At 35.5% G+C, this 22,977-nt stretch overlaps 1 protein-coding gene across 1 annotated transcript in view; it reads left to right on the top strand.

Moving 5' to 3' along the window:
* Positions 1-19,123, top strand: part of LOC101898060 (mucin-2) — a 167,866-nt gene extending 148,743 nt beyond the window's left edge. Inside the window, exons 4-7 of the mRNA XM_005176534.4 lie at positions 11,634-14,093; positions 14,185-14,378; positions 15,602-16,010; positions 16,069-19,123. Coding sequence (XP_005176591.2) covers positions 11,634-14,093; positions 14,185-14,378; positions 15,602-16,010; positions 16,069-16,379 — 3,374 coding nt within the window. The 3' untranslated portion in view covers positions 16,380-19,123. The remainder of the gene's footprint in view (positions 1-11,633; positions 14,094-14,184; positions 14,379-15,601; positions 16,011-16,068) is intronic.
* Positions 19,124-22,977: the final 3,854 nt, after the last annotated feature.

The raw sequence follows: 22,977 nt of genomic DNA, 5'->3' as shown, positions 1-22,977 counted from the left end.
ACGTTTATCCCAATGAACGTCCGTGAAAAGTATTTGCAAAAATCCGGGTTTATTGATGATATTTACGAAATAATATTAAAAATTCCATATATAAAACTTTAAAGAACATTCTAGAAAAGTTAAATATTTTTAAAATCCATCATTTTACTCAGCTATAATGAAGTCCTTTAAAATACTTTTTTTTTAAATTCACGAGTACAGCATATTTTCCTTATAAATATTTCTTTACAAATTTATGAGGTCTCTGAAATATTAAAAAAATTCCATCCAGGTTTATAGCTCCGAAAGTTCTTGAAAAAATTTTTTTTTTTTTAATCTAGAATTTCACCTCCGAAAGTCTGTAAAAAAAATATTTTATACAAATTCAGTAGTAGAGCTGTGGAAGTCCCTGAAAAAACTATTTTTTTAAAATCCAGGTTATAGTCCCATAAGTTCTTAAAAAAAAATATTTCTTTCAATCCAAAATTTCAGCTCTGAAATCTTTTAAAAATATTGTTTACAAAGCCACGATTATTGCTTTGAAAGTACCTTCCAAAGTATATAAAAAATCCTAAATTATAGCTTAGAGAGTCCTTAAAGAATTTTTTTTTTGAAATCTACGATTATAGCTCTGAAAGTCCTTTGGGAAAATATATGGAGACAATTCTAGAGAAAATATTAAAAAATACAATATTTTAGTTCTAAAAGTTTTTCAAAAATAATTTTTAAAACAATCCATGATTTACGGTCTACTAATACTTTAAAAAATTATTTTTAAATACTCCTCCTTTGCAGATGTGAAAACATATTCAAAAATTCCAAATAAAAGATGTAAAAATTCTTAAAAAAATATATTCTTGAAAATTATTCGATTATAGCTTTGAAAGTTCATAATGTTTTTTTTTTTAATTTACTTATAAATCCAGGTGTATTAGAAAAATATTTTTAAAAATATATGACATTTTTTTTAATTCACAAATATTGAATACACATTTTTTCGGTTAAAAACCCTTTTTTTTTTTCTCAAAAAGCCTTTTATTTTAAATTCCAAATCTCGGCTAGTCCCAAAACATGAACCTTTTAACATTCTTCTATTTATTTTATACATTTTCAGTATTATACTTAAAACGAGCAAAAAATCATCCCATAATTATTCTTCAATTCTTAATTTACTCCACATAAAACAAAAGACTTAAGAAACGAACACATCTCTTAACCGAAGACAATTTGTCAATATGGCTTTTTAGCAATCACCTGCAACACGAATACTTGATTTGATGTTCTTCTTAAAAAAACAGTCACGTTTTACTTAAAAAAAAAAACAACGCTCAAGGTTCTGATGCGAGAAATGATAACACAAACAGACACACATACACACAACAACCAGTTTTATGTTCATAATAATAGCCAGCGAAAAAAACACTCATACACACACACACACAAATTGTTAGCCATAAGAATCGTAACGAAACATATGACGGAGTAATGGAATGTGTCTTAAAGCAAGCCCACCTAAAAAGCCGAAAAAAATTAACATAAATGCATTTCAAGACGAAACGTCAAAACGTCACATACTACGACCATAACAAATCATAAAAAAATCAAATGGAATTTAACGAAACGAAAAAATTTCACCCAAAACAGAAACTAGTTTCAATTAAATAACATGTTGTCTCCCCTTAGAAAAACAAAAACACATGACATCTTGTTTTTAAGTGTTTCATTATTTTTTTTTTTGTTCAGTGGATACACGAGTTTGTAATGAGGTTATTAACAAAAATTTAACTAAATATTTTCAAGCGGCATCATCATCATCGCCGCAGCCACAGGCCACACATTACGATATACATAAATGGCTTCTGGTGCTCTTTTTCTCGTGGCGTTATGGAACCGAAAAGATAACAAAAAACGTAACAACGCTTATGACAAAATCACATCTAGACAATGGAATGCATAAAACCCAACAATAACAACAATGGCAACACAATAAATTTTATTTTCAAAATAGTCATCACAATATTTCAGATCAAAGGTTTTTTTTTGTTTTTATTTGCGCTTTGATTTCGTTTCCATTGAGAATTGGTTGATGTTGTGGTTGTTTATTTTATTTTTGGTCACAGTTCAAGTTGAAACGACGCAGGTGATTGATGAATGTTGAGGAGTTTTTTTATTTTATTTTATTTATTTGCATTAATGTGACGAATTCTGTGAATTTCTATAAAAATCTGTGATGTGGAGAGGAGGTTTATTTGATTTTATTTCTAATTTTTTTTTATTTAATTGAATTTTATTTTTCGGCCAGTAATTATTGTTTACTTTTGAGAAATGGGATTTTACACCAAAAGGGGGTTTACGTTGGAGTGATTGAATATATTAATGTGATTTTAATATCTTTTTCTCGTTTTTAGCATATAATTATTGAAGGACTACTAGGGCTTTAATCCTGGATTTAATAAACAAATTTTTGGAAGAACTATCGGAACTATAAAAATATATCACAGAGAAAATCCAACATTTTGTGAAAGTAGAGTTTTAAGCTGGAAGACACATGTATCGGCGTTTTGAAAGGTTACATCGTAAAGTAACCAAAAAAGTGAGGGCAGGTTCTCCACTAATCACACTTTTGGAAATTTTTGGATTAGGATTCCTTGGAATCTGTTCATTTTATGTATATCGTGTCTTTAGAAAAACTGTAGTCAGAAATGCTAGGAATTTTTTGAAAATTTAACCCATTAGGCGAGTCAAAAATGTCGTCTTTTTGGCTCTTTTTATACCCTCCACCATACTATGGTGGAAATACTAATATCAAACCTAACAAAGTATATATATTTTTGATCAACGTATAATTCTAAGTCGATTTAGCGATGTCCGTCCGGCTGTCTGTTGTAATCACACTAAATTTCGAACGAATTAAGGTAGGAGGCTAAAATTTTGCACTCATATTTATTTTGTAGGTAGGCAAGTTAAGTTCGTAAATGTGTCATTTGGTGTAGCCCCCCATATAGTAGTACCTCCCTATTTCCGGTATTTTGGTGATTTAAGCGATATTATTCACCGGAAATGTTTCAGCTCAAAATGGATACTACAGCCTGTGCAGGTCCACGCCTTCGTATAGCCCTCATACAACGGCACCTTTCGATATTCGGTATTTTGATGATTTTAGCCACATTTTTCAATGAAATTGTCTAAAAATAAACACAAGAAGCTCTCTTTGTTTAATTTATCCCCTGGAACAGAATTGTTTATATAGGCCCACGATATCTCATAGCCCTCTTACAATGGTACCCCCGATATGCGGTATTTTGATGATTGTAGCCAATTTTTATACCCTCCACCTTGGAGAGGAGGGTATATTAACTTTGTCATTCCGTTTGTAACATCCTTAAATATTCGTCGTAGACCCCATAAAGTATATGTATATTCATAATCAGCATAAAATTCTAAGTCGATTTAACGATGCATGTCTGTCTGTCTGTCCGTCTGTCTGTTGAAATCACGATACAGCCCACATTATTTGACGTAGAGCGCCAAAATTTAGCAGAGCAATTTGTATTGTGTCTAGGATGGTTGGTATTGAAAATGAGATATATCGGTCCACGTTCTGGTATAGTCCCCATATAACGGTACCTCCCGATATTCTGTATTTTGATGATTTTTGCCACATTTTTTCACGGATTTGTTTGAAAATTGGTATTTGTAGGTCATAATGGGTTCCAGATCCGGTGGTGAAACATTGCATGTATGGGTCCACGTTTTGGTATAGCCTCCATATAAAGGTACCTCTCGATATTCGATATTTTGATTATTTTTGCCACATTTTCTCACGGATTTGTCTAAAAATTGGTATTTGTTGGTCATAATGGGTTCCAGCTCCGGTAGCGAAACATTGCATGTATGGGTCCACATTTTGGTATAGTCCCCATATAACGGTACCTCCCAATATTCGGTATTTTGATGATTTTTGACACATTTTTTCACGAATTTCTCTAAAAATTGGTAGTTGTAGATCATAATGGGTCCCAGTTCATGTGGCGAGTCATTGTAATTATAGGTCCATGTTTTGGTATAGCCCCCATATAACGGTACCTCCCTATATTCGGTATTTTAATAATTTTTGCCACATATTTTCGCGGATTGGTCTAAAAATTGGTATTTGTAGGTCATAATGGGTTCTAGTTCCGTTGGCGAAACATTGCATGTGTAGGTCCACGATTTGGTATAGCCCCCATATAACGATACCTCCCAATATTCGACATTTTAATGGTTGTTGTCAAATTTCTTTTAATGTTTCCTTTACCCTAAGGTGGAGGGTATTAAAAGTTTGGCCCGGCCGAAATTAATGTTTTTTTACTTGTTTCAATTAAATTATCTGAAAATCCACTAAGGATTTACTTCTGAGTACTTCACCCCCTGGAAGATTATTGTCTTTAAAGGTCCACGGTATCGTATATCCCTAATATAACGGTACCTCTCTATTTGGATAATTTTAGCTACATTTTTCACTGGAATTGTTTAAAAATTCGTAATAGAAGTTATTTCTAAGCACTTCACACTTCGTGTAGCCCACGTACAAAGGCACTTCCTGATATTCGATATTTTGACAATTTTGCGGACATTATTTACCGAAGTTGTTTCAAATTTCGTATTTAGAGTTCGTAATGGGTACTACAGCCTATGACAAAAAAAATGCGTATGCAGGCCCAAGTCTACGCATAATCTCCATATAGCGGTACACCCCCAATATTCAGTATTTTCAAGATTTTTGGTACAATATTCAACGAAATTGTTTGAAATTTCGTATTTAAAGGTCCTTATAGGTACTACAGCCTATCGCAGAAAATTGTCTATTTAGGTCAAGGTCTTCGTATAGCTCTGATATAACAGTTACTCCCTATATTCGGTATTTCCATGGTTTTCGCTGCATCATTCACCGATTTTTTTTAAGTTTCGTATTTCAATTTTGTAATGGCTTATGACAAAAGCTGCCAATACAGGTCCACGTCTTCTTCTAAACCCCAATATAACGGCTATATTCGGTATTATTAAAATTTTAATAGAGTTTTTAACGGATTTAATTTTTTTGAAAATTTGCAAATTGTGGAGGGCATTCGGCCTACACTATAAGTCACAAACAAAAACTATTTTCATTGTATATCAAAAAAATATTTGCGACAATATTCCCGAAAAAAGCCAATAATATCTCTTATTTTTTTCTCGAGTTAACGTCTGAAAGTAAAGTGAAATTTCGTTTTAGCCAGAAAGTGTGAAGAGAAGAAATATTCTACACAAAATTTCAGTATAGATCTCAGAATAAATCATATACATAAGTACAATAGTTTGTATGTAAATTCTATTTAAATGTTTTGTTTTACAATTGGAGATTATGTGTTAGCCAAGACAAAGTATATCATTTCTTTTTATACCCTGCACCACAAGGTGGTCAGGGTATTATGTCTTTGTGCATTTGTTTGCAACAGGCAAAAGGAAACGATATAGACCCATAGTTCCTTTTTATGATCGGCATAGAATCACATTCTGAGTCGATTTATGCATGTCCGTCTGTCCATGTATTTTTGTGAATAAAGTACAGTTCGCATTTATTACCCGATCCAGATGAAATTTTGCACTAATCATTTGTTTGGCCTAAGGACGAACCCTATTGAAGTTGGAGATAATCGGTGAAAATTTAGATATAGCTCCCATATATATCTTCGTCCACACGTTTGGTGCACAATAAAAGGCAAATTATTGTGCACCAAACGTGTAATATCAGCCCGAATAGTATGGAATTTTGCACATACAACAAAATTAGGCCTGAAAATAAGTATGCCAAATTTGATCGAAATCGGTTCAGATATAGCTATAGCTCCCATATATATTGTTCATCCGATTTGTTATTTTTGTCCTCCGCAGCCGTAATACGCACTCTGTAACAACAATATTTGGGGAAATATATTAAATAAATTTTATCGAAATCGGTTCGAATTTGGATATATCTTCCATATATAACTTCGTCCGATTTACTTTTTATTGTGCACCAATCGTCTAATATTTGCCCAAATGGGATGAAATTTGGCACTTACGACCGAATTGAGTCTAGAAGCTAGTTTGTCAAATTTGGCGAAGATCCGTTCAGATATAGCTATGGCTCCCATTGCACAATGGACCCTCATCCATTTTTTCTGGCCAACGTTTCAACGTCTCCGTAGGTAAACCTTAGAAACAAGTAGTGACTTCAATATCAAATTTCAGGATTTCATTTCTATCCCTTCACCCAATATCAAATTTAGTAACCTTTAGTACTTTTCGAACAATCTTAGTACACATTCCTAAATCCACTACCATTTCTCAACCACAGACACCAACAGTGACATTCACATCATATTTCATCTCTATTCCTTCTCCCGATACCATATCAAGTACTATTTAGTACTTTTTGAACAATTATAGAACACCTTAATATCAAATTTCAGGATTTCAGTCCACTACCAATGTTAGTAGCGACACCAACAACAGTAACATCCAAATTAAATTTCAATATTTCAGTACTTTGTGCTTATCGAACAATTATAGTACTCATTTCACGTGTCGATACACGTGTCTTTTTTTCTTCCGTAATCTGCTGAATATTCACTGTAATTTTTGAAAAAAATTCTGTTTAACAGTGTATTTTTCGCTATTTAAGAGTCATCAGAACCATATCCAGGTTGATAAATTAATAATATTTGTAAAAGATCAATCTTTGTAATAGGGTTGAAATTTTCAAATATTTTCTTCTCTTCTTTTTTAATCTATTGCAATTAAATATCAAACAACCTCCCCCACCCATCCAACGCAGCGGTAAATAAACTTGTAAGGTTTCTTTTGGGTATTTCTAACAAAACTAGATTTTATTCGCTTCATTGAATCGATCGCTTACACGTAATTGAATAATGATGTGGATAATGAAATGATTTTCCTCCTAACCGTAAAATGATACCCAAGCCCGCTACGAATGTGATGCTAGCGAGAGACAAATACCATTGAATGAACACCGATTTGAAGGCAGTTTATATGGCCTATGAATGACTGGCTATAGGCTTTCAATACATATTTCATATTGAGCATGAACGGCTCACATTACAAGCAGAATTAGCCCCACTTGGCTTTAAGGTAAATGCTTACAAATTAAAAGCTAATAATGATTAATGAAATGATTCTCTGCCAGATTTGTTATAGAAACAAGTGCGTGAACTCCAATCGATTTTATATTCAACTGTATGTGTGTGTGTGTGTGTGTGGTGACCATGTCATTAATGCGCCACATCCTTAGGCTATAGGTCACAATGGCTTAGATGATTTGAAAGACTGGTAATTTAATTGTTTAGATCGAAATTGCCATAAAAATGTAACGTCAAAGAGTAACAACACTCAATTATGTCGATGAGTTCTCGCGGCAGTGGAATGTACGCATACAAGGAGGCAACGGTAATTTTGCGGGAATTATACGTTACACTGTTTCCAAACGAAAAATCGCTGTGAGAAAAATGTTGTCAAATGCAATTTTAAGGCTTGTGAATATTGTTTTGGGGATTTTGATATATCTATATTTTCATAAGAAGCAATCAGATTTATGATCAGGGATATCGTGCGTGGATTTTTGAAATATAATTCTTTAATGGATTATCAGAGTTTTAATTGGTGATTTTATAAGGATATTTTTCGTAAGGATATTAAAATTATTAAATATATTTTTTTTCTAAAAAAATATTACAGATATGATTGACGATTTTTGCAAAGATATTATCAGGGACTATAAGACGAATAATCGGATTGATTTATTTATTTATTTTATTTATTCGGAACTATCGGAGACCTATACTTTTTCCAGAACCATTAGAGCTATAATAGTGAACCTTTTTTTAATATTTGTGGAGCGACTATCTAAGCTATAATTGAGGATTTAAAAATATATTTTTTAGGGCCTACTTGAAATATAAATGTGGATTTTTAAATGATATATTTTTAAAAATATTTTTAAGGGACTTTCAGAGCTATAAGGCCAATAATCGTGGATTTTTCAATAATATTTCTTCAGCTTTAAGCGCGGATTTTTAAGAGCTATAATTCATATATTTATACCCTACACCACAAGGTGGTCAGGGTATTATGTCTTTGTGCATTTGTTTGTAACAGGCAAAAGGAAACGAGATAGACCCATAGTTCCTTTTGATTTCTGAGTCGATTTATGCATGTTCTTTCGTCCGTCTGTCTGTCCGTCTGTCCATGTATTTTTGTAAACAAAGTACAGTTCGCATTTATTGCCCTATCCAGACGAAATTTTGCACAAATCATTTGTTTGGCCCAAGGACGAACCTTATTGAAATTGGAGATAATAGGTCAAAATTTAGATATAGTTCCCATATATTTCTTCGTCCCATTTGCCTTTTATTGTGCACCAAACGTGTAATATCTGTACGAATAGTATGGAATTTTGCACGTATGATCAGATTAAACCTGAAAATAAGTACGCCAAATTTGATCGAAATCGGGTTAGATATAGCTATGGCTCCCATATATATATTTCATCCGATTTGTTATTTTTGTCCTCCGCAGCCATAATATGCACTCTGTAACAGCAATATTTAGGGAAATATATCAAATACAGGTTAGAAATACATTTGATAATTTATTTTGAGATCGGTTCAGATTTGGATATAACTCCCATATATAACTTCGTCCGATTTACCTTTGATTGTGCACCAAACGTCTAATATTTGCCTAAATTGGATGAAATTTGTCACCTACGACCAAATTGAGTCTAGAAGCTAGTATGTCAAATTTGGTGAAGATCGGTTCAGATATAGCTATAGCTCCCATATTTACTGTTCATCCGATTTGTTATATTTGTTACCCACAGCCGTAATATGCACTCCGTAACAACGATGTTCAAATACAGCTCAGAAATATCTTTGCCAAATTTTATCGAGATCTGCTCAGATTTGGATATAGCTCCCATATATATCTTTATCCGATTTCAAATTAATTGTGCACCAAATAGGCAATACAAGTCCGAATTTAAAAGACACAAATGCTTCGGCATATTTAGTCCTTTGAACTTTAAATTATAAATATAATCATAGCGTGTACGATTGAATTCCCCCATAAAAACTTTTAATTGTTAGGCGCAGTTCTACTAAATAACCAAAGTGGTGTAGGGTATCATAAAGTCGGCCCCGACCGACTCCACAATCAGCATAAAATTCTATGTCGTTTAGCGATATCCGTCCATCGGTGAAAATCAGTCTAGCTTCCGAACGCACTGAAGAAAGTTGATAAAATTTTACTCAATTTTGTCTGTGCTGGTCCACGTTTTGGTATAGCACCCATATAATGGTACCTCGAAATATAAGGTATTTTGACGACTTTTTGTCAAATTTCGCATTTGAATATTGTCATGGCTTATGACAAAAGTTGCCTATGCAGGTCTACGTCGTCGTAGAGACTCTAATATAACGGCTACATTCGGCATTTTCAAGATTTTAATAGAATTTTAAGGGGATTTTATTTTTTTGAAGTTTGCAAAATTCGTTCAAAATGATGAAGGGTATTCAAAATTCACATTCGATTTTTCTGCCCCAAATTGTCTCACCGTCTCCATATGCTTACCCTAGAAACCAAGAGTAGTGATCTCAATATCAAATTGCAGCGCGATCCCTTCATCCAATACTAAATTTAGTAACATTCGCTAAACCACCGCCAGATCTCAGCACCGGATACCAGCAGAGACTTCAAAAACAATTTTCACGATTCCAGCTCTATTTATACCAACAGTGACATATATATAAAATTTCGGGATTCCAGCTCGATCGCCTCATCTGATATCCAATTTAGTACCACTTAGCACTATTCGAACAATTATAGACAAATTTCCAAAACCACCTCCATATCTTTTACCACAGACACCAACAGTGACATCTATATCAAATTTGAGGAGTTCAGCTCTATTCCTTCATCCAATACCAAATTCACTATTATTTAGTATTTTTCGTACAAATATAGAAGGCAGATACTATTAGAAATCTAAATATCAAATTTCAGAATTGTGGCTCTATCCCTTCACCAAATATCAAATTTTGTAATATTTAGTACATTTCGTGCAATTCTAGTACACATTTCCAAAACCACCTCTGTATTCCAATTTCAGATTACAACAAAGATCTCAATGTCAAATTTGAGGATTCCAGCCCTATCCCCTCACCCAATACCAAATTTAGTTACATTTAGTATCTTTTATACAAATATAGGACGCATTTCCAAACCCCCTCTAAATCTCAATCTCAGACCCCAACTGTTGTCTAAATTACAAATTTCAGAATTTTATCTTTATCCCTTCGACCAATACCAATTCTAGTACCATTTAGTACTTTTCTTAAAGTACTCATAATCAACTTCTGATACCAAAAGAGTCTTAAATATCTAATGTGAGGAATCCAGCCCTATCTCTTCACCCAATACCAAATTTAGTACCATTTACTATTTTTCGTACAAATATAGGACGCTTTTCCAATCCACCCTCATATCTTAATTTCAAAGACCTTGGTATCAAATTTGATGATTCCAGCCCCATCTCTTTACCCAATACGGAATGTGGTACCACTTAATACTTTTCGTACAAATATATGATGAAATTCCAAGCCACCGCCAAATTTAAGGCACAGATACCATCAGTAATCCAAACATGAAATTTCAAAATGTTATCCCTATCCTATCACACAATACCAAATTTAGTACTGTATCAAATATAGTACTATTTAGTACTTTTTGGGCACTTGTAGTACACATTTCCAAAACCAACTTAAATTCTCAATCCTTTACACTAACAGTGACTAAATTTCATATATCAAGCAATATCTGTACAATTAAGTACCTTTCGTACGCTTTCTGCATGAATTTGAAACCCCAACACTTTATTTTAACCCTACCCACCAGCATTTACCCCAAAAGCAATATTTTAAATTACCAGCTTCTTCCTTTCACCCAAAGCCAATTTGTACCGAAACTAGTACCATTTAGTACAGTCCTAACAGTTAGTACATATTACCAAAACCATCTCCTTACACCAATTCCCAAAAATTGATTCTTTTACCTAATTTTAAGATTTTACCACTATCCGATCACATAATCCCAAATGGTACCAAATTTAGTGCATTTTTGTACTTTTGGTACACTTATTGTTACTATTTTAAAAAACATTTTATTTTTTCGATTCTACGCAACATCAAAGGCTCTTACTCCAATTTTCCGATTTCCAACTCGTTTCTTTACCCAAATACCAAAATTAGTACCATTTAGTACTTTTTAGTACGTATTTTACAAAACTACCTCCAAATATCAAACTTACACAATAACAGTGATTCTAGTGCCAAATTTCAGATATTAAGCAGCAGTGGCCCCATTACCAACATTTTAAATCTCCACATCAATCCGTTGAACCAAAACTAAATTTTAGTGAGTTTAGTACCATTTAGTAGGGTTGTTACATTTAGTACACATTTCCAAAAACACTGCGTCCCAAACATAATTTTTATACCAAATGTCAAGATTTCATATAATATTTATTTTATGACGATCTTATACCAATTTCATCCTCCTCCTATTACTTCTCATTGCAGATGGCTACGAACACTCGAGTGTTTCACCCACAACCTATCGTCCCACCCATCCCTCTGTCAGTCCCCAACTTACTGCCGCTCAGGAGAGAGAACGTCGTCTAATGGATGTTTTGGCGGCTCGTCGCAATGCTCTACATCGACCAGGTTTTCGCAATCGCATTGGCACCACAGGACGTACAGCGACCGCTGTTGAGACCACCTCGAAATCACCCACCGATCCAAGGTCAATATGTATACGAAATTGTACGAAAAATTTCACCCGACGAACGACGGCAAGTTGTATGCGACAATGTGCAAATTTTTCACGTAATGGACCCACCATCATTGGTGGTATTGGTGGTGGCGCGGAAAGTGTGGTGATGGTGAAGAATTCATCGAAAAAGGGCACAGGAACGGCACAAGCTGGTGAAAAGGATACGAACGAAATATTATTCACCGATGAGTCTTCACATGGCCTCTTGGTGATAGCCAAGGAGCAGAATGGCACAGCAAATCACATAACCGATGAGGTCAAGGGTATTGGGGCAGCAAGTAAGCTGAGGGGAAGACGTAAACCTGGAACTATGGTGACGGTGGCCACAACATCCATAGAAGATGACGAAATACAACCGTATTTGTATTTTGGGCAAAAACTTCCGCCTCTGAAACCAAATGCCCTGACCATTACCTCGGTTAGTGATGAACATCCGAAGCTGCTGGAAGTATCGGTGGCCGAGGAATTACCCTCCTCAACGACACCTGTAACTGTGACCTCAACCCTATCGGCTGTGGAAAGGAGTCGGGCAAGGTTTAAGTATAATCCTCGAGGAGGGGTAAGTTTCAATAGGCGTTATACCACCCTGCATAGGGGTACCACACCTGAGGCCCCCACGGAGGTGAAAACCACCACATTGAGAATTGTTACAGAGAAACCGCTAAAGGTACAGCCATTGAAACCGAAAGCGGAAATTGTAACTGAAATATCGGTGGTGAAAAAGGTCGAACCCATTTTGGAGTCCATACCAAGGGAGGCATTGAAGGAAAAAGAGGACAGCATAGTGACAGCTACTCCTTTAATTATTACCGTTTTGAGTGATGAGGAAATGATGACTCCGCCCATTTCGGATATACCCAGTACAGAGTCGTCAACGAGCACAACAGCAGAGAGGGAGATAGCCTCAACGACCAGCACAACAACAACAACAACAGCTCTTGAAACCACAATAACCACAACAACTACCATGGCACCGATCACCACCACAACAACAAGTACCCCGGCTCCCAGGAGATATTCCGAATTTATTCCCAAAACTTCGGCCAAAGTTACACCAACAACAATAACTCCAATTCCAACAACATCTACGACGACAACAACTACCACCACCATTATACCCACCTCAACAACTTCCACAACGAGTACTACAACAACAACCACACCTTTGCCAACCACTACCAGTACCCCAACCACCACAAGTACCTCCACAACAACAACAACAACTACAACCACAACAGAAACACCCACAACCACCCGAAAATCCGATATCATAGAAGAAAATAACGAACTGCTGAGAGCTCTCGGTCCCAGTTTAGTCGAACAACACGATGACGATACGAACATCATTATTTTCGTCAATCGCACATCGGGTGTGTACCGAGGCTCACTGAGCCCTAGCAGTACAACAATGCGACCGTTCCCACAAGGATTTACCACCGATAGTGGAGTAACCAGATCAAGCGCCGGTGTACCGATATCTGGACGATCCACTGAAAATCCTCCAACCAAAGAAAACCCGCCCATTGTCAATCAACCTGCCACAAGTACAACAACGAGACAACCTCAGGTAACTGGGGAAATTTCCTCAAGTGTGGTGACTGATGATCAGGAAATCTCCTTGGAAATGCACCGCATGAATATTGTGACCATGGTCTTGGCTGGCATTGGTATTGTCCCGCTGCTGGCCATAATTCTGTACCTGCTACGTAACTATCTCCTGAAGCCTCCCATCAAAGACGATGAAGATTTCGATGTGTGCATTACCGATCAACAGCCCATAAGTCCGGTTAAAAAGCTTGATGGAAAATATCAAGAGGAGGACGAAGATGTGGTGGATCATCACAAGAAACCACCCCAGCGACAGCATAGTTTACACAGCAAATTGGTGGCACCCCCATTGGCCCGTGATGCAAATCACAATCATGCCCAGCAGCGTTATGATGACAAAAGTTCGGTGACCAGCGATCAGGAATTTGATCGCTCCAATATTCGTCTGAAAAGTCTTTTGGGAGAGGGTAATTTCGGTCAGGTGTGGAAAGCCGAAGCCGATGATTTGAGTGGCCATTTTGGTGCCACACGTATTGTGGCTGTTAAAACCATCAAGGCATGCAGCACTCAGCTGAGTCTCAAGGAAGAGGGGAACATTATGCGCAAATTGGGTTCTCATCAGAATGTTGTAACCCTGCTGGGAGCTTGTGTGGAAACAGGTTAAGTTTTGTCTCCTCTTCTATACCTCTGAAAATTGAATGTTTTTAATGGTATTTAATTTTTGTTAATTCTGTATGTTTTTTGTTTCAGAACCCCACATGCTAATCATGGAGTATGCCATGCGTGGCCGTCTCTTATCTTTGCTGAGGGCAGCCCGCAATGCCACAAATATCCTACCAGCCTCTGTGCCAGGTGGCCGCAGTTTGGCCCCTTTGTCGCCACGTACCTTAGCCGGATTTTGCTTGGACATTGCACGTGGCATGGAGTATATAGCCGAAAAGAGAGTAAGTTTTTTGGGCGAGAGAAAAGAGGGGTTAAAATGGAGAGAAGGTATATCAAATGAATGAAGGATCGGATCAGATTTGGATATAGCTCTCATATATATATCTTCGTCCGATTTCAATTTTTTTGCTCCAAATAGGATGTGTTTCAGCACATCCGACGGGAATTAACCCAGAAACAAGTTCTTTCTGAGTACTTTACCCTCTGGAAGATAATTTTTTATATACAGGGTGAGAAAAAAAGCATCAAATTTTAAAATAAGTTCAGATTTATTCGAATTGTTCACCTTTGGCACGAATTATGGTCTCCAAAGGGCCAATGAAACGCTCACACGCTGTCCGAATGTTGCTCTTCGGTATTTCAGCCCATTCCCGACGAAGCGCTTGCTTGAGGTTTTTTGTAGTGTCAACTTTGCTTGCCATAATACTCCAGACACAATAGTCCAACGGATTGGTATCCGGAGATTTTGGTGGCCATTTTGCGCTGGAAATGGAACCTCACCATTTTTGGGTGGCGCGAGTTGGGTGCGATGGTGCTGAGCCCGGTTGGAATGTCCAAGGTCTGCGGCCAAAATGTTTGAATGCCCAAGGCTTTAATACACCCTCCAGAATATTTTTGCGATAATATTCGGCAATTATTCTGGTTCCACGGTCGATTAATACGAGCGGAGTGCGACCATCTGCTGTTATGGCGGCCCACACCATCACCATGGTGACCATTTTCAGCTGACCTCTTTGGCAAGTAATCACGATCATTTTGTTTGTTAACAAACTGCTGGACAACGAATGTTTTCTCATCGGAGACGGAGAAAACCAAATTCGGCAGTTCAGAACTTTCAAGCAAGCAAAGCAACTCTTTAGCTCTTTTGAGGTCTTTTTTCTTTCTGTTGCGGTGTAAGCTCTTGCACTTATTGGAATTTCAATTGCCTTACCCCGGGCTCATTTTTCAATATTTGCCGAATGGAATATTGCGATATGTTCAGCTGCCGAGCCATTTTTCGGCCACTGCCACGCGGGTTTCGGTCAAGTCGCTTCTTTACTTTTCGAACCATTTCTGCTGATGTTGTAAACAATATAATGAGCTGTCACTGGAATAATTTAGGCTGTCGGACGAGTAGCTTAGTTTGTGTTGATTGCAGTTTTTTCATTTCACCCTGTAGATGTCCTGAAAATTTGTAATATCTTAATTTTTTTTTTCTAATTTTAATATTTTTCTTTTCCCCCAGATTGTTCATCGAGACCTGGCAGCCCGTAATGTTCTGCTCGATCATAACGGCGTTTGCAAAATCTGTGATTTCGGCATGTCCATAGATCTGGATGCGGAACGTAAACGCAAAGAGCTGGAAAAGAATTGTGCCAATGAGATAATGCGCAGTAATTTCAACAAATTCAAATTTGATTTTGGTGGTAAATTCATTATGAATCATTGGACGGCAGCGGGAGGAGGTGGTGGCGGCGGAGGTAGTCCACATAAAGATGGTGGTTGCAGTGAAAAGAAGGGTCAAGATACAATTGGTAAACGGCCGGCTTTGCCAATACGTTGGATGGCGCCCGAATCGCTGCAATACAATTGCTTTAGCACCGAAACGGATATTTGGGCATTTGGTATTGTGCTGTGGGAAATTGCAACATTAGGTGGGGAATTGAAGATGAATTTAAAAAGGGATTCATAATTAATATTGGTTCTTTGCAGGTTCTACCCCATATTCACATTTGACGGGACGTGAAGTTATACGCCGCGTGCCACAGGGTTTAAGACCCGACTTACCCAAAGAGGGACGCCATGAGTTCTATAATCTGATGTCTCGTTGCTGGCACAAGGATCCTCAGATGCGCCCAAGTTTTACACAATGCCGTTTGGAAATCAATCGTTCTCTGCACAAATGGGTCGATGATGATTCAGCTGCCTCGGATTATATGGATGTCAGCGGTTTCAGTGAGGATCTGGAACAGGGCATGGTCTATTTCAATCATCGCATATCGGAGTTTGAATGTGAAATATGACAGTAGGCATAGAACGGCCTTATACCTTTATCCTCCGAGACCTTCCCATTACTCTTCTAACCCATCCATTTTCACCACCCTAGCTTTTTTTTTGTCTCTTCATCACCAAGTGCTCGTAGCAGTATTATTATAATTGTCTCCTTATCTTCTAAATATCCAAAAAAATTCGTATTTTGCAAGTGCTAAGATTGGTGCTTTCATTGTCGAAGCGACAATGGAATACATCTTCGGAAATATTTTGAAAATATTTCGAATTTTAATGAACACATCATATTCGTTTGATTTATTTTTTTTGTAAATATTAGTGTATTATTATTATAATTCTTTTAATTTCTAAGTTATTAAGTAGTTTAGTTTTCAATTGTTTTTATCGAATCTGTACCCATCCCCACTTCGTTTGTTCTTTCTTAGATTTCTAGTCTGTATTCGAAACCCGTACTCTAATTGGTTTGATAGGATTTTTTTGTCTAAAATATCGATCGAAAATACAGGCGAATGAGAGCAAATTTTTGGAATTAGAAACTGTTTCTGTGAGACGATACAATATTGAAAGCAGTAATTTCGGCCGAACTTTGAATACCCTCCACCATTTGGAACGAATTAAAAAAATTTCAAAAAATAAAATCCCTAAAAAAATCTGTGAAAATTAAAAAAAACGAATATAGCCTTTATATTGTGGTCTACACGACGTGGACCTACATAGGCATTGTTTGTCATAAGCCATTACCATATTCAAATTCGAAACTTGAAATAAACGGTGAATTAGGTAGCTAAAATCATCAAAATATCGGGTATAGGGAGGTACCGTTATATCGGAACTGTGCGAAGACCTGGACCAGTATATACAATATTCTGTCATAGGCTGTAGCATCCATTACGAACTTTAAATACCACATCTCAATCAATTTCGGTGGGTATTGTAACTAAACTCGTCAAAATACCGAATATAGGGAGGTACTGGTCTGTCTGTCTGTTGCAATCACACTATCTTTCGGACGAATTGAGATAGAAGCCTAAAATTTTGTACACATGTTTATTTTTCCAGTAGGCAGGCTAAGTTCGAAAATGGGCCATGTCGGTCCACGTTTTCCTATAGCCCCCATATAACGGTACCTCCCTATATTCTGTATTTTCATGATTTTAGCGACATTATTTACCGGAATTATTTAAAATTTCATATTAAAATTTTATAATGGGTACTACAGCCTATGACAAAAATTTTTTGTATGCAGGTCCACGTCTTCGTATAGCCCCTATATAAAGGTACCTCCCGATATTCTGTATTTTCATGATTTTAGCGACAGTATGTACCGGAATTATTTCAAATTTCGTGTTTGAAGTTCGCTATGGGTACTACAGCCTAAGACAGAAAATTATCTCTGCAAGTCCACGTCTTCGTATAACCCCTACATAAAGGTACCTCCCGATATTCGGTATTTTCATAATTTTAGCGACAGTATTTACAGGAATTATTTCAATTTTCATATTCAAAGTTTGTAATGGGTGCTACTGCCTACGACAAAAATTGTTGTATGCAGGCCCACGTCTTCGTATAGCCCCCATAAGAGAGTACCTCAAATATTCGGTATATTGACGAAATTAGCGACATTATGCACCGAAATTGTAACAAATTTCATATTTAAAGTTCGCAATGGGTACTAAAGCCTATGACAAAAAATTTTTGTATGCAGGGCCACGTCTTCGTATAGCCCCCATATGACGGTACCTCCCAATACTGGGTATTTTTATGATTTGTGCGACATTATTCACCGGAATTGTAACAAATTTCGTTTTTAAAGTTCGTAATGGGTACTTCAGCCTATGACAAAAAAATTTCGTAAGCAGGTCCACGTCTTCGTATGGTCTCCATATAACAGTTTTCATTTAAGTGGTAGTTTCCGGAAGTTTTTTTTGAAATTTTTCAAGTTCCTTCCAACTGGTGCAGGGTATTAAAAGTTCGGCCCGGTCGAACTTAGCTGCTTTATTACTTGTTTATTTTGTATTCACTTTCGTATCGTCATACAGAAATATACCTTCAAAATTTGAATAGGATTTTTTATTTCGAAAAATGTGAATACAAATTTTGAGACAAATCAGTTCGTTTTGATTTGTATTCTCTCAAATTCCTCGTGAAACATTACTATCGAAATAGAAAAATCAACATTCACAAAATTTCAAGAGATTGATTTTCGTTCGCCTGGACTCTTGGCAAATGTCTTTATTTTTTGACCATAGAAAGATACCACAGGAAATTCTCGATTTGACAGGAAATTCTCAGATTTCTCCTCCGTTTGCAATTGGCTTTAATCATTCCACAACCCGCCAAAAATGTATTTTCATTCTGTGCACTTTCATTTTGTAAAAATATAATTTAATTATTCTTATCTTAATATAATAGTTATTATTATTATTTGTTTATGTCGAGTTTAAGTTTTCTGTGCACATTCCACTTGTATTTATCCCTATATCTATTAGTTTGTAAATAATCTATAAAAATTAAATTGTGAATATTGAAAATTATCTATATTTGTATCTGTATTGTAAATACATGTGAAAGTATCTATATATTACCGCAAAATAATATATATGTGTCTAACATCACACATTTGTTCTTCCGTTATATGTATTAGGTTTATTAAACAATTTGAATTTTATTTATAAATTTTTAAATTGATATATTTTGTTTTGTTCAAATCAGACACAACAGCAACAACACATGTTCGTATACGTACTGAAATAAAATAATGAAAAATTAAAAAAAAATTGTTGTCGATTTTTTATTTTTTTTATGATCATTAAAAAATATAAGATTATAGCGCCACATTTTATTTCTTCATAATTACAGGAAAAAAATCTGTAGATTGTGAAAATGTAGCTAACAATTTAAAACACTTGTATCGACATCGCAAAGTAACCTAAAACATGTAAAAAATTATCGGTCGGTTTTGCCGACAGATTTATACCCTCAGCCAATGTTCGATTATTTTAAAATATGTTGAATTTTCAATCTATTGACCCTCTATGGAGTGGGTTTTGAAAGAAAGTGTTAATTTTGTCCACTGCGTATCGGACCTAAATAAATATGATATAAATATTATTATAAATATATAAGGAAATCGAACATTTATATCCAATTTATTCGAAATCATAAATTCCTTATTCATCTCAGGATTTTGGTTGAAAGACATATATTTAGATATAGCAAGTTGTAAAGGATCGCTGAGTTGATTCGCAATTTATGACAGATAAAAGTATTGACGGTGAGGTATCAAAAAGGGTTCGAAGATACATAGCATCTTTATAACAGATCTTGTGTTTGTATGTGTGAAATTTAAATAGAGTTGGATACTTATTTTGCTTTCTTTGAGCGTTATGTTTTTCTAAATCTTGAACCCTATGTGGAGCAGGTAGCAAGCGAAATGGTCCGATCTCTACCATCTTTATAACAGATCTTGTGTTAATGGAAATATTGGGATGTACTATGTCTGGAATGGAATCGGATAATGATTTCACTTTTTATGAACTTCATGGATATTCAAAATTTTGAGCGTTTGTGGGGGAGGTACTAGAAGGAGTGCGCTGATATATTCCGTCTTACTACCAGATCTTGGGTTTATAAAAATAGTTGGATGTGTGAAATTTGAAGACAATCGGACTCTTACATCACACTTTATAAGAGTTGTAATTATTCAAAATTTTGACCATTTGTAGGGGAGGTACTTGGTAGAGTTTACCGATATTGACCATTTTCACACCTGACCTGGCACTGACGCAAATATTAGGATTTGCAAAGTTGGAGAAAAACGGGTTATCCTCTCTCTTTATGTGCAAAAAATATTTTTTTTTGCAAATTTCGACCTATTGTGGGGCAAGTACCAGATGGAGTGTGCCGATATTGCCCATCTTAACACCAGACCTTGGGTTAATATAAATATAGGGATGTGTGAAAATTAAAGACAACCGGGCTCTTACACCACATTTTATGAGAGTTGTAATTATTCAAAATTTTGCCCCTTTGCGAGGAGGGATTATTCTAAATTTTGAGGTACTTGATGGAGTGGACCGATATTGTCCATTTTCACACCTGATCTAAAACTGACGTATATATTAGGATTTCCAAAGTTAGAGAAAATTTTGATTATCGTTTTTCTTTCTGTGCAAAAAAATATATTTTTTGAAAATATCGACCTATTGTAGGGGAGGCACCAGAAGAAGTGGACCGATATATTCCACCTTTACAGTAGACCTTGGGCTAATAAAAATATTGAGATTTGTGAAATTTGAAGACAATCTTATATCACATTTTTTGAAAGTTGTAATTATTCAAAATATTGGCCCTTTGCGAGGGAGGTACCCGAAGGTGTGGACCGATATTGTCCATTTCCGCACTTGACCTAGCGCTGATAGAAATATTAGGATTTGCAAAGTTGGAGCAAAATCGAATCATCCTTTCTCTTTCTGTGCAATAAAATATTTTCTTTGAAAATTTCAACATTTTGTGGGAGAGGTACCAGAAGGAGTCTCCGAACTCGATCTAAGTTTGACAAAAATATTACGATGTTCCAAGTTTGGACCAAATCGGATACTCCCTTCGAGAGTTATCGTGCGCATCAGGCAGCTAGACAGACGGACGGACGGATATCGCTAGATCGACTCCAAATATTCTGCAACGGATTTGGTCCAAAGAGACCTAGGTTCTAAAACCGTTATTTCGACTAGGCACATTTTGACCGTATCAAATTGTATATACCCTCTGTAGCCATATGGCTGAGGGTATAAATATATTTTTTGTACTTTATGTGTAATCGATTAATTGATTGATTGGAATGATCAAACGTGGTCCATATCAACCCAAAATATTATATGTGGTCCCTTAAAGTGTATCCTTGCATGTGATCATCGATCAATTATATAACGACATGCTAGGTTTGAAAAAAATCGATCTCAGCAGATTCCAAATTATTAAAATTGTTGGCCCTTTATGTGTGCGCCGATATTATCCAGTTTTGCGATTTCAAGTAATTCGTGAACTCCTCTGCTCGCTCTTAAAATGTTATTTATAACTTTTCAAAATTTGTCTATTTGCGGTGAAATTTACAAAGGGGAAAACTATTTAAAGAAATTTGAAACTAATTTTGAATACCATTGTTTAGATGTCTAAAGTTTTAATTTAAAGGGTTTTTTTGAAAGTTTGGACCTTTTTTCCTGGTGGTACCAAAATGAGTACGATTTGGTAGAGTATGATAAATTCTGTGTGGAGTTGTTAATACTAGGTCGGAAAAGCCAATATTTAATTTTTTTGGGGTGAAAAAAGGGTAAAATCACACTTTTCACCCAACAAAAAAAAAATAAATAAATAAATAAATAAAAAAAAATAAATAAATAAATAAAATAAAATAAAAAAAAATTTAACTTTATCCGGTGCCCTTGGTTCTGTCGGAAGGTCCAACAAACCAAAATATAAATGTTTAAGCCAAATCGATTGAAAAATATGACCAAGAACCTCGAACTAACTAAAATCAGAGAGTAAATTACTACAAGCGCTGTTCCAACATGTGGCTCTATATTGAATATCTTTTGCTAGTAGCGTTTCTACAAAAGATGGAGCGACTAGTGGACAATGACGGGTCATTTAGACCAATGATATTTGAAGTAATCCAAAGCACTCTATAAATGCCAAAGTCATATATTAAATGTTGCGAAAAATTATATTTCAATACATTGGACCCCCTTTGTATACGGCCATGGCCATATTAAGGCCTTAAAAAGTTAAACATAAGATGTTTTGACTGCAAGATTTTTCCTCGAAATCTCCAAAATAAAAACTTCCAATCTGGCAATGCATACTATTGTCTATTTATGAGTATTTTTTTTCCTCCTTAAAATATGCTCCATACATTTGCTTGAATTTAACAAATCATTTTTATAAAGTCTGTCGCATCTAATTTTGATGGATTGAAAATTACAGCAAATGCATGCAACCAAACATTCATTCAGTCGCATAAAAAAACTACCTTCTATCCCCTATTGTGCAACTTGACATTGCATTTTTCACACATCGAATTAACAGTGACTGCATCAGACATGTCATAATAATAATGGTAATATGTAAAACGCCGAACAAAGGAAAAGCATTTTTCTCTGTTGCTGCTTGAATTCACACAATAAATTAAAGTTTCAAAAATAAATGCAATTTAAAAATGTTATATACGACGGAAATAAAAAGTAAACACAAATTAATAATTGTGTTAAAATTGAAGATGAGACAATAATATAAAAAAATTGAGAAGATGATTTGAAAATTGTTTATTTCTGTTGTAATGAATCACCCCAAATTGTTTGTCTCTTCCAGAACTGCAAGAATGTAAAAGTTTTTACTACGATAACCGCTTATGATATCTAAAAAAATTGCAAAACTAGTACATTCTTGCAGGTTTTGAAAAAGAATATTAACGTTATTTTTATACCGTCCACCATAGTGTGGAGGGTATATTAAGTTTGTCTGCATAAAATTTTATGCCGATTTAGCGATGTCCTTTCGTCTGTGGAAATCACTTTAGCTTCCGAACGAAATGAAGTAGATTAACAAAATTTTACT

The sequence above is a fragment of the Musca domestica genome, unplaced genomic scaffold (assembly GCF_030504385.1).
Source record: "Musca domestica strain aabys unplaced genomic scaffold, Musca_domestica.polishedcontigs.V.1.1 45, whole genome shotgun sequence".
NCBI classification, from domain to species: domain Eukaryota; kingdom Metazoa; phylum Arthropoda; class Insecta; order Diptera; family Muscidae; genus Musca; species Musca domestica.
The sequence above is the reverse complement of the archived record's forward strand: the minus strand, read 5'-3'. Positions and strand labels throughout refer to the sequence as shown.